The sequence below is a fragment of the Aquila chrysaetos genome, chromosome 22 (assembly GCF_900496995.4).
Source record: "Aquila chrysaetos chrysaetos chromosome 22, bAquChr1.4, whole genome shotgun sequence".
Classification (NCBI taxonomy): Eukaryota; Metazoa; Chordata; class Aves; order Accipitriformes; family Accipitridae; genus Aquila; species Aquila chrysaetos.
In genome coordinates, this window is record NC_044025.1 from 15,186,712 (window position 1) to 15,200,072 (window position 13,361).

Genomic DNA, 13,361 nt, shown 5'->3' on the forward strand with positions numbered 1-13,361 from the left:
TCTCCTCCAGTGATCCCAGACCCCCACTGAGGGCTCCACAGCTCTGGAGCTGTGCGATTAACTCTTGCTCTAGAATGATGTTGCAACACCAAGATAGATAAAGATCACTGACCCTTATAACTCTAGAGGGAGTTCAAGCCTGTTCAAGTTCTGTGCCTAACAGACGAGCTCCTGGAGGCTTACAACAATGACAAAGAAACCTCAGCTATGTGACATATCTGAGCCAGGCTTAGGTGTTGGTAGCAGTACTAAATCAGGCTCTCCCTGGCTTCCTCAGAGTGTACTGGACAGAAATGCATATCACAGGTGGAAAGGTGACAAGAGAAAGCCTTCAGCTTCACGTACAAGGTGATGCCTTGCTCGTGGGCAGAGAACGGCTTGGAGGCAAAGACACATAGTGCCCGCTTGCTCTGGTGGAGGAGCAAACCAGGGCAGCAGGTAGAGCAGCAGGGCACAGTCAAAGCCACGAGGATGGGGTAATGAGCAAGATATCTGAGGGGGAAGGGGGTGAGCGGCTGGCTGGGGGATGCCACAGCAAGATGTCATGGAGGAAGGTGCCTTTAGAGCCAGTCTGGATCTGAATATCTGACTTGTGAACAACTGGCACAGTGACAAAGGTGGCAAAAGCATTCAGCTGTATGGGGAAGGCGCAGTTGGACATCAGAGTAACTAAACACTTCCCAGCCACCCTTCCCATGTGGAAGACCATCCCGCTCTCCTGTGCAACTATGTCTTGCACATCTGCCTTCACCACTCCGGGGACAACGTCCTACCACACTCCCGCTGTCAGCCCTGAACAGTGGTCCTAGCAGGACCCCTTGCAGGTCCACTGGCTGCAGCAGACTAGACCAAGGGAATGCAGTGCTGTCTCGGAACAAAGCATTTTTTACCAACTCCTGCAGCAATGCAACCTGACTAGACAAAATGGGTGTCCCAGCATCATGCCAGGTCTACCAACCTGGGGCCCAGATTGCCCCACAGGCTTCCCCAGAACTCCTTCAAGAGAGTCTCTGTTTCTCCAACACCCCTTAGAGGCTGCCGGTTCAAGCTCCCCAGGGAACCCAAACTCCCCAGGGTTAAAGCACCTGCCTGGCCCAGCTGGTAGATGATGGGAGAAGCATCTCCATGGTGCTCGTAGGACTGTATTCATTCTGCTCCGGGACGTGTGTGTGACCCCCCTGCCACACTGGGCAGTCCAAGCAAGAGTCACTGCTCCACACACCAGCATGACACTCATTAATCCCATGGCTTTCCATGGCTCTGCAGCTGAGAAGCCCTTGGTACAGCCCACCCCATCAGCACACAGCGATTTTACCACCAGGAACGGAGCTGAACCATGAAATTGTTACGGCATGTGTCTGGGCCCTGCCCACGGGCCACTCACTATGCAACAGGAGCAGCATTTCACAGGTCACTCCAAGCAAGGGCAGACCTCGGTTGTAAAAGGCACACGCACCAGGTTTTAAACGATCGGCCACCTTGCTCCAGGCTGTCTGGCAATCTGGAAACAATTTCCAAAGGTCTATCCAAGCCATTCGGAGATTGGCAAGTCAAGATGGGGAAGGAACAGCCCAACTGCGCCCTGGTGGAATCTGCAAGTCTAGCAAAAAGCTGTACCCACACTGACACAGCCCCCAAGCAGGCTGGTGCAAAACACAGTTCTGCAAACATCAGCCCTGAGAAAACCATCCACAGGCACTGGAAAACCCCGAGATACATTGAGGAAGGAAACACCGTAACTTCAGGGGCTCTTTTCATTAGTTTTCTGGCTTTGTGTAGTACCTCCAGGATGTATTTCTTCTGCTTCACTGCAAAACCAAGCGGAGACTGCACAACCGAAGGCAGGAGCAGGACCTCCAAGGACAGTGCCAGCCACTAGCCTGGATTCAGCATCCCATTCAGAGAAACGCTGACAAGATCATGGGAACAGCTCTGTGTCATGGCTTGGGAAGGGATGGGTTGGTTTGTTTTTCAAAGTCCAAGAAAACAGTTCAAAAAACACCCATCTCCCCACAGAATTCAAGCCCCACAGGCCCTGCTTTGTGAGCAACTGGCAGGGAACTCGCCAAAACTAAGCAAAGCACCAAATGGAAAAGGATCTAATTCCCATCAGCACTGCTGCAGCAGAGGAGAGGGCAAACATTAACCAAGCAGCCCAGCCCCCACGCAGGGTGTACATGGATTATTTCAGTACTGGGAATCAAAACATCTCACAGACACGGCTCAACACCTGTACAAGAAGCGCACTTTTTAATCTATGACTTCCCAACATTAAATACGCAGGGACTGCTTTCTGGTTGATCCTATTTGGCAGGCAACTGTAAGGATATTGCCCCAACTGTAGCTGAACCCCTTCTGCTCAGCTACCACCCAAGCCAGAAGATGACAGAGTCCCAACTCCTATTCACTTTCCCAAAGCCTTGCACCCACCATCTTACATGATTTACTTCCTTTGCTCTCTGTCTCTATTCCCAATGACCATTGAAATTCAGACCCACCATTAAACTACCCCATCGTTGATTATTCGAACAACCAAGCACATCTCCCTTCCCCTACCCAGCTCCTAGTGCTTGTAGCCTCCAACAAAGGCATTAATGTGCTTGAGGATGGTTTTGATGGGTACCTATCCGGGGGGGGGGGGGGGGGGGGGAAGACTGTTTCTTGTAGTGAAGAAAAAGAGGGAGAGAGAACAGAGGCGGGAGCAAGAGAGAAAGAAAGAGGAAGAAGGTTTGGGATGTGTGCTGACAAAAAAAGCAATAAGGGAAGAGTTGTCCTTATTTTCCCATGAAAATTATGATTTTTCCCTTATCTTCTGATCTCAAAACTTTGGGCCAAGCCCCTGCCACAGCTAGCAAGGGGAATGCTGCTCTTGGTGCACTCAGCACTTGCCTTGTTTTGTGTTTTGGGTTTTTATTGCTTTTAAATGCTCCTCTTGAAGGGAATCAAAAGGTGGGGCTGGGGCCACACCTACTTTGTGGCAGGCTGACATACTTTTCTGCAATACGGCCAACACACAGAGCAGCCCGCGCATTGCAGGAGACCCCCCGGAGGACCCCCAGAGGACCCCCCCGGGCCATGCCCCAGCCTCTCGCCCTAGGCAGCCAGAGTAGCTGTGCCCTGCACCAATCCCCCCAAATCACCCATCTCCACAGTCTCCCCACGCACACACTTTGAACCTCAGTGCTGTGTTTGTTCCTTCATTTCAAACCAACAGATTTGGGCATGTCTTTGACAGAGGATCACAATTTGGATGTTAAATTTAGACGCACGCTTAGGTTCTGATTAGAGATACACAGAGTGTTTACTCGCTCTGTGGGGAGCTTGCATCTACAGGGCTGAGGGCGAAGCCCCTCGAGGCTCTCTGATCTTCGCCTGGTGATTAGGGGAGGAGGCTGAATCACCAGATAATGATGCCCTGGTATTTCCCTCAGTTGGGAGCATGCCTTACCTTCCTGGCTCCATCCCACCGATGGGCTTTCTCCAACACATCTACCTCCCCATGTGCAACCAGCTCCAGAAGGGCATCCATGCCTAGGGGAGCCATGAAAGAGAGAAGCAGAGAGCTTTCGGGAGTAGAAATAACTGATACCATGAGATGAGGGTCCAGAAGCAGGTGAGGGTGTTTAGGTGTTTAATGCTTGCAGCTGATCTGGCAGCCCTGAAGTGGGTATGGCCCTTGCCACAGGTCCCATGCATCACGTACTAATTACTGTCAGCACAAGGACATGGGGTAGCACAGCTCAGAAAAACAGCAAAAATGTTTCTCCTAATCAACACAAAAAAATCTCTCTCAGGTGCACTTGATTTCACCCCATTTCAACATGGAGATCCTTGAACTCAATTGCAAGGACCCTTGAGCTTGACAGCACTGCCCCTCCTTGGCAGCCACCTCCATCTGGGATTTTAAGGGCTAGTAAACTGTTTTTATGCTGTTTTCACATTATACACAGCTTTCCCGCCCACAGTACAAGAGCCATAGAAACCCACCTCGTTTCTGCTAGTTCATTACTGACACCCTCCAGGGGTGGTTCCAACGGGGCTTTCCCTGCAGCTGAGCCAAGGCTGTAGTTAACCAGATTTGCCCTCTGTTCAGAGCACTGTGCCCCATTTTTCTTTTGAGCTTCACTATGACCTTTGGAAACATCCCAGTCCCACTTCTGGATGGTTTTGCATTGTGAATATGGTGTAAATGATCCCAGAAGCAGGAGACAGAGCAGGGGCTGCACAGTTATCTCCTGGGAGATCTACTACTCTTCAAATTACATTAAAACCATGCTGGAGAAAGAGAAACAAGATAGCCAGTGTGTCATCGTTTCCCAGCGCAACCTACTAAAGAAGAAACGACAGGCTACAAGTAGTAGGTGATGGTTTCCCGTCCCGGGTTGGGAAGCTGTGAGCTCTCCTGGGACCCTCAGGACACACAACTGGAATAGGCCAACTCTTGAAGGACATTAGTGTCACCAACCCCCTCCATGTCATTCTTTTACCAAAGGATAAAATAAGAGAGGACAAACATGGGCTTGTGTGGAATTGTTCAAACAATGATAGGATTTCCCAGCAGTATTGGTACAGAAATTGTCCAAGCAGATGCACATGCAATAATAAAGGTGATGAAATAGGACGTCTCAGAGCACATGCAGTTGGTGTCAGGGGACACGACGGGCTCTCTGTGCTAATGTTGGGGCTTTGGGCATGGGTCCTGCCACAAAGAGAAACTTTTAGACTTCAAAAGTTGATAGTGATGCCTTCTAGAAAATTCTCCCTAGGTTTTGCCTGTGCCTTTCAAAGTTTCAGATCATTTCCAGAGGAAATGACGCTTCTGTCTCATGCCCCATGTGCGTAGGTACTCTCCATCCCTCATAATAACAGCTGAAGCCATTGATTGCTTTCAGCCCAGCTTGTAATTGAGAGCAAAGCTCTCCAAAATATGAGGTCATGACAGCTTTTGCAAAATAATTAGCTGGACAGAGGAGTAAAACCCTGCTAATGCCCCCACAGAGGGCAAAACAGCAATGGAAGTGCAGCCCTTCTTAGGTGTCAGGAAATCTACAGGGAAGAGTGAGGTTAAGGACATTCCAGGAGAGATTCAGAAGAAAGTTTGCATCTTGTTAAACACCAGAAAACCCACTCCTTGCTCAAGGTTATCCTCCCATATTGAATTGCTGGTGCCCAAGAAGGCATGTGCTCTAGCTCCAGCTTTTCTTGTGGTTGTGGAGTTCATAACGTCTCTGCCTTGTGGGTTCTCTGATGTCTTATAAGAGCTGAGTTCACATTGCCATTTCAGTACAATTCAATTAAAAAGTCAATTAGCCCAGATACAAAGCGATCAGCTTCATTAATTCTGCTGTTCATGAACAGCACTGTTTTTTGTTGCTGTTTCATTCTGCTGCCTTACTCTACTCTGAATTGTATGTGACTTTTCCTGCTCCACAGTCCTAGCAGACACACGCGCACGCAGCGTGCATACATCTTCTTTCCAGGTTCAGCAGTTGAAAATGTTGGAAGGGAGCAGCTCTAGGCAAGTCCCTACATGCTGCAAAACTCTTAAGCATTGTTAAGCAACATGCAGAGCTTTTAAGAACATGGTTTTCAACTTCTCAGAAGGAACCACTTGCCTTTCTGGATCACCTAGCCCTGTCCTCCAAGATTTTCTTTCATTTGCTGTGCATTTGGGACATGTTGTATTTCCTAGAAGTGAAATGATGTCATAAAAAAAATTAGTTTGAATTTTGTCAAATCCAAATTGTGTTGATTTCTCTACAAATTCTTGTACTTTCAGTTCAGCTTCGGACTGTTTGTTTCAAAAAGTAATCACCACAGCAGGGGAATTGCTAGATGGTTGGCATCTATTTACCAAGGAAAAAGGGATTTGAAGGAAGTATGACATCTACAGCTTTGTATTTATTGGTAATTAGGTATCTCAGTGAGAGAATATGACAAATAGTTAGTTAGACTCCGATAATTTGTTCCTAACATTCGACTTGACTTATAAATTGAACTAGTTCTGGCTTTTAAAGAGATGAGTCTTGAAAAAGTGTCTGGAAAAACAAGTCTTCCCTGTTTAAATTAGGAATGTGCCAAATGACTGGCAGGTACTTGATATATAATTTAAATTTAAAAGAGGAAGAAACAGTTCTAGATAAAGATCTCCTGGGATATCTAGGGGAAATATATGCATCTATATTTAGCTTATCCCTGGTTTCAACCCCTAACTGCACACACAGCAGCATGCACTTAGTTTTTGAAAAGAACAGGCCTTGATCCTTTAACAAGCTCTGCAAAGCTCACTAATAAAGTTACATCCTTGTTAATCATGTACGTGCTATCCAGTTCCTTCTTTGATACACCTTGTTCACAGAGGTAAATCATGGAACTGCAGATGCTCAGGAGTCATTAGAGAAGGAAGTTGATGGCAGGTGGTCATGGATGGCAGATCCTCCGCAGGAATCCTGACCCTGGGGCTTTGCCGTGAGACAGGAGGAACCCAGAGAGATTACTCAATGGCTGAGGGTGACATGGTCAAAGTGTCTTGCTAGAAGTCTGCTCTCTCAGCAACACAGAGGAGACAGCCAGGGTCAGACCTGTGAATTAGAAGAACTTTGCGGTAACTGAGATACAACTTGACTTAGAACCTGAGCTAAAGCTGTCAAAAAGGCCACATTGTAGAGCTGGCCATTCGGAAGGAATTTGCACAACGTAGCAGGGCATCCCTGCTGGGGAAGGAGAACAGATTGCTGTGGCAGGGGGAGAGGAAAGGGAAGACAAGCCAAGGGGGGAGACATCAAATCACAGTTTGTATATCGACTCCTGAAAATACTTTGCAAGAACTTGTATGGAGAGAGAAGTTAGGATGGAGAAGGGAGGATGGAGAAACAAAACAGAAGTGAGGTTTGGATTGGGGGTGGAGAGTTCGAATATGCTGTTTGACTAGGGAGAAGGCAGAATGAAGGGAGGGAGAGATCGTTCACAGAATAGGAAGTCAGCCTGATCAGAGTATTTTGTATGGCTTTCCACATTTTGGCCTCTACAAGGGCAAAAACTGAAGGAGAGAATGTGAATGGATCTGAGCCAGCATGGGGATGTGGGAGGACAGGTCTCTCACTGGGAGAGAGGGAAGAAGAGCTGAGCTAACAACCACAGCAGCAAAGGTCAGGGTAGAGAGAGCATGGAGGTGAGGCTGAGCCTATGGGGACTTTTTCTCTAACACATGGGGACTTTTTCTCTAACACACAGGCCTTAATAAAAATTACCAATGTTCTTCCTTTGACACTTGCAGGACCCAAGGAGACACCACACCATGGAAGTCACTATCAGGAGGCACTTCCTGAGTTTTGCTGTTTTCCTGATGCACTGTGTGGTCCACAAGGCGAGCTGTGAGAAAGGCAACACTTCCCCTCTGCACTTCACCCACTTCTTCTACAATGCCACCATCTATGAGAATTCAGCCCCCAAGACCTATGTGGAGAGCTATGTCAAAATGGGTATTTACAAGACAGACCCCGAATGGGACATCAGATATAGAATAGCCTCTGGAGACAACACTGGTCTCTTTAAAACAGAGGAGCACGTGATTGGGGATTTCTGCTTCTTGAGAATAAGAACCAGGAGCAGCAACACAGCACTTTTAAACCGGGAGGTCAAAGACAGTTATATGTTAATAATCAAGGCCACAGAGAGCACCTTTGCCTATGAAGCCTGGGCCAAAGTCTTGATCCACATTCTGGACAGAAATGACTTGAAACCTCTCTTTTCACCCCCCTCCTACAAAGTGTCCATCAGAGAAGACACTCCTCTGAAAACGGTGGTCAGCACGCTCAGTGCCACTGACGCTGATGCTGGCCAGAATGCCGAGTTCTACTACGCCCTCAACACCAAGTCTGACCTATTCACCGTCCACCCCACCACGGGAGCAGTTATGACCACTGGTAGGCTAAACAGCACCCATCGAGGCAGGCACCACCTGCAGGTTTTGGCTGTGGACAGAATGAGAAAGATCATGGAGGGGAACGGCTTTGGGAACTTGGCTAGTCTCATGATCCAAGTGGAGCCATCTGCCAGGAAACCCCCCTCTATCTCCTCGGTGAAGGTGACACCACCTGACTCAGCTGAAGACTTTCTCTATGCAACTCTGTCTGTAGAAAGTGGTGACTCAGAAGCAGGGATAGATTCGGTTGACTTTGTGGATGGAGATCCGGGAAGACATTTCAAAGCCATCAAATCCTACTTTGGGAGTGCTGAGTTCATGATTGTGTCAACCAAAGAGATCAACTGGCTACTTTACCCATTTGGTTTCAACCTCAGTCTGCAAGCCAAGGACAAGAGCAAGCCACCACTGTTCTCTCCTATTAGAGTTATCCATATACCTCCCTCCAAGTATGTCTCTGCCAGGTTTGAGAAAGAAGTGTACCGGGTCCAGCTCAGTGAATTTTCCCCAGCTGGAAGCCAAGTTGTTATGGTGAAGGTCACACCAGTCTTCCCAAATCTTAAATATATTTTGAGACCTACTCCTGACAGCACAAGCTTTAAAATCAATCCTCACACTGGACTGATAACTACAGTCAGAGCAATGGACTTCCACGAGCAGCCTCATTTTGAACTTGAAGTTACAACCGTTAACAGTCACATATCCACAACTGTTGTCATTGACATCACTGACTGCAACAATCATGCTCCAAGTTTTAGTCAGTCTTCATACCGCGGGGCCTTTGATGAAAATGTTCCTCCTGGTACCAGTGTCTTAACAGTAAGGGCTACAGATGAAGATGAAGGAGATAATGGCTTTGTCACCTACACCATAGCCAACCAGAAATCAGTTCCCTTTGTCATTGACCCCTATTCTGGCATCATTTCCACCTCCAAGTCAATGGACTATGAGTTGATGCAGAGGTGGTATCATCTGCGAGTGTGGGCATCAGATTGGGGCTCACCCTTCCGTCACGAAACAGAGGTGTACGTCTCCCTCATGCTGAGCAATGTCAATGACAATGCTCCTGTGTTTGAGAAGGCAAGCTGCAGTGGCACCATCCCACGGGACTTTCCTGTTGGGAACCCTGTGGCCACAGTCTCTGCAATCGACAGTGATGAGCTGCAGCATATCAAATACGAAATCAAGTCTGGCAATGAGTTACGGCATTTTGAACTGAATCCCATCTCTGGAGTAATATCCCTGAGAATATCTCTGCGAGATCTTCCTTCTGAACAGCCACTTTTCTACTCTTTGAAAATAACTGCAACAGATGGAGAGAACTACGCTTTGCCAACATCTGTAAATATCACTGTGGTCAGCCAAGGTCTCCCCGTCAAAATGCAGTGTGAGGAAACAGGAGTCTTGAAACAACTGACAGAAACTATCATACACTCCATTGAGTCTCAGTCTCAAGGCCACGGGCAGGATGATGAAACATCTCCGAACTTGCACCTTATAAACCATAACGCTCCAAAGTTTGATGACAGCTTTCCACGATCTATTGATATCATAGAGACTGTTCCCATCAACTCAACTATTGCTGACCTTTCAGCTATTGATCCTGATACCGGTTTTAATGGAAAATTGGTCTATGTGATCTCAGATGGAAATGATGACAGTTGCTTTACCATTGACCTGGAACTGGGTCTCCTTCAAGTCCTTTCTCCTCTAGATCATGAACGAACCAGCTTCTACATTCTTAACATTACTGTGTACGACCTTGGCACACCACAAAAATCATCTTGGAAACTCTTGGCTGTGAATGTGTTGGATACCAATGATAACACTCCTAAATTCCCACAAGGTGCCTACTGGGTGGCAATACCAGAACATGTAGCAACTGGGACAACAATAGCTCAACTTAAAGCAGAAGATGCCGATACAGATGACAACGGGAGAGTAAAATATTCTCTCCTAACCCCTACTGATAAGTTTGCTATTAACAGTGTCACTGGAGAAGTGACAGTTACAGGTGCCCTGGATAGAGAATTGTGGCCTTGCTACGTGCTGAAAATAGAAGCTAGGGACCAGCCCAAAACAGGCTACCAGCTGTTCTCCCTTACGGATCTCATTGTGACTCTGGAAGATGTAAATGACAACACCCCACAGTGCCTCCCAGCCCTCAACAGTGTGAAGGTCCCAGAGGACCTGCCCGTGGGAACCATTCTACTGTTTCTGGAGGCTTTTGACCCAGACGCTGGCTCTGGGGGTGAGGTGAGGTACAGCCTCATTAATGACGAGGAGATGATGTTTCATGTGGATAAGCTGACTGGGGCACTCCGGTTGGAGAAGGAGCTGGACTATGAGAAGAAGGACTCTTACAATCTAACCGTGCAGGTCAGTGACGGTGGGAAGCCCTTCTCTCGCTCTTCCCTCTGCCACCTGGAAGTGAACATCCTTGATGTCAACGAGAACTTGCACCCACCACGCTTTGCCTCCTTTGTCTTCAAAGGCTGGGTGCAGGAGAACAGCCCTGAAGGCACATCAGTGATGATGGTCACAGCAAAAGATATCGATAAGGGGAAAGATGGAGAGGTTCAATATTTCCTCCGAGAGGGCACTGGCCTGTCCGTCTTCCGCATTGAAAAGGACACAGGTAATGACAGCTTAGTTTAATGGTGTACCTTAAAGGCTTAAACTACATGCTGTGTTTGGCCTGACTTTTTGACCCAATAGGACATTTCTATATTATCTCTATTTACAAAGTTCCATGCATTCAAATCTTTCTTGCTTGTGCAGGGATATACAATGTGCATGTATCTGGGGAGGAGCAAGCAGGGTTCGTCTCCTTAAAATAATGGAAAATCAGTATCTGTCCTCCCCTGAAATACCAAGGTCTTCCCTTTCACTTGTGTACCAAATCCCCCTCAGCACAAGCAAGCCCTCACCTTCCACACAATCTCGCAGCCATACAAGGTTGGTGCCAGAGTTTATACCTGCAGCAAATACCAGGAAGCAGACTAGAGACACAGACTGGTCTGGCATTAAGGACAAAGTGGTCTGAGTTCCTTAAATCCCTCACAAACACTTTCTGTCATTCTTCTAGGCACCATCCGGACCATAGGACCACTCGACCGAGAAGGAACATCTCACTACTGGCTGACAGTGCTAGCTCTTGACCTGGGAACAATTCCTCTTTCTTCTGTGACTGAAATTTATGTTGAAGTCACAGATACCAATGACAACCCACCTCAGATGTCCAGACCTGTCTTCTATGCCTCTGTGATGGAGAATTCCCCACCAAACACATCTGTCCTTCAGCTTGATGCCTTAGATCCAGACGCCAGCTCAGAGGGAAAACTGACTTTTCACATCCTGACTGGAAATCCTCAAGGACTCTTCACCATTAACCTCATTACAGGTAAGACTGACCCAACTCAGCATCTGTTTTTGAGGCTTCCAAGTGCCCAGAGGATGATACATATTCAATATAAACAGCCCACACAGCTGCCTTTGTCACACCTTCCTTCTGCAGCAAAAGTCCCAGTCTCCAAATACACTGTGTGGGGAAGCTAAGGATTGAAACCCTCAACCTGAGGGCTGCTATTTGCATCCAGATGGCTCTTAGAATGACACAAAAGTGCTACTTTCAAAGCCCTAAACAGAACCAAGCAGCTGCTTTTAATCTTCCCCCTTATAAACAACGGCCCTATTGCACAGCCTGAGCCAGGAAACACCCTTCTGGAGGTGACTATCTGTTCCTGAGACAGACCAAGGCAGGATTAATAAAAATGAATCCCACTGCATTTAAAGGCTCCACCCGTTCTCCAGCACTATTAATGTAGTAAGTGTAGTAAGCCTCTTCTGCCATCTTCCTAGACTGTATCTTTCATCTGAGGATTAATTACCAGATCTTTCAGAGCCATCAAAAACCCGCTGATGTTTTGTGTAAACAGCTTCCTCAAACCATCCCAGCAGAGCTGACATTGGGCCAGTCTGGCAAGGAAAGCTGTGCTGAGCCCTTCACGCCATCAGCTCCTGGGAGAAGAGGGAAGGGAGGGCACAGAGCCTGCGTATGGGAGAGGATTAATTGCATGACTTTGATCTCCTGCAGATGATAAAAGCAGTTCACCTACTGCAGCAGGATAGAAGCCTGCTCTCAGATGAGAAAGGAGCTGGATGTATTGAAAAAGGCTAGTGCAGCTCTCACTTACATGTTACCTGTGGTGTAATGGCTCTCTGGCAGTCCTCTACAGCTGGCTAGGAGGGGGATGTTTAGAAAGAAATTGTTACACTGAGACACTGAAGTCCTGGTTGTAAGAGATTCATAGGGTGTCTCTACACGGCACCATACAGATACACCTGGAGATGTCAACTAACTGTGACCACTGCTACCCCCAGTTGTAGCGCTCTCCACTGTCAGAAGCTTTTTAGCTAGGTCAGGGCATTGCGCTGCATCCAACTTTCCCACATAGTCCAAACAACTATGCACAACTCAGCCGCACGGACAGCTTGCACAAATGCAGGGTTCCATGGAGAGGTGCCTTCAGAGGCCCTATTTAAGAAGACCACTGCCTTTTCGATGGGATGTGGACCAGAAATGGATATCAGGACACCAGGCTAGCTCCCCTCATCTGCCGAGGTCCAGCTTGCACCCATGCACCTTGCAGGAAATTCAGCCTTCTCTGGGCTGCAGGCAGCAGGCAAAACTTTGACCCCAGTGTGAGTGCAGCCCTACAAAGCCATGCTCCAAGGCTGTCATGTTTTATGGTAAAATAAGCGACACTGGCAAAATCTGAACATTTGCTAATGAGACACCTCACCTCTAAGCCAACCCTTTAATTCCCATCTTGGACAAAAAAAGCTCTCTCGGGTATGAGTCATCTCCTATCCATCTCTCTCTACAGTCAGGTAATTTGCATGTGAAGAGCGATAAGTTTGTCAGTCCTGTAAGAAACCCATGAGCTGATCTTATCTCTTGGACAGTTGCTGGAGGTCTCTTATTTGAACCCTGATCTTGGAGGTTGTTTAAGGACCTGCTTCCAAGCCTGATGAGGATTCAGTTATCTGTTGTTTTACTTGCATGTCACCCAAAAGAACAAATAATTACCTGCAAACATTGGCATAAACTGAGCAGTTTATATCCTCATGCTTACAGCATCTGAAGAGAAGTCATCTGCTACTACTGCCAGAAAGAATATCACAGCTTGTCTAAATTTCGGGGCTACAGGCAGCTTACTGGAAACCCTGTGATATTTTCATTCTGCAGACAAGGGCATGCTAGTTGCTCCGTTAAGTAGAATAAAAACATAATCTTTGGTCTCAGCCTGGTAGTGCAGCATTGGAAGATGAACTGCTGGTCTTTCTCTTCCTGGTCATTCTCATCAGTGCATGGTTGTATACAAAAAAAGGGTTATCCCAGTGCAGTGTAAATCAAATGACTTACATTTGAACA

The 13,361-nt window shown here is 47.4% G+C and overlaps 1 protein-coding gene across 1 annotated transcript in view; it reads left to right on the forward strand.

Moving 5' to 3' along the window:
* The window catches only part of FAT2 (FAT atypical cadherin 2), a 59,929-nt gene that overhangs the window by 5,435 nt on the left and 41,133 nt on the right, over positions 1-13,361 (forward strand). Inside the window, exons 2-3 of the mRNA XM_029998354.1 lie at positions 7,277-10,562; positions 11,013-11,327. Coding sequence (XP_029854214.1) covers positions 7,298-10,562; positions 11,013-11,327 — 3,580 coding nt within the window. The 5' untranslated portion in view covers positions 7,277-7,297. The remainder of the gene's footprint in view (positions 1-7,276; positions 10,563-11,012; positions 11,328-13,361) is intronic.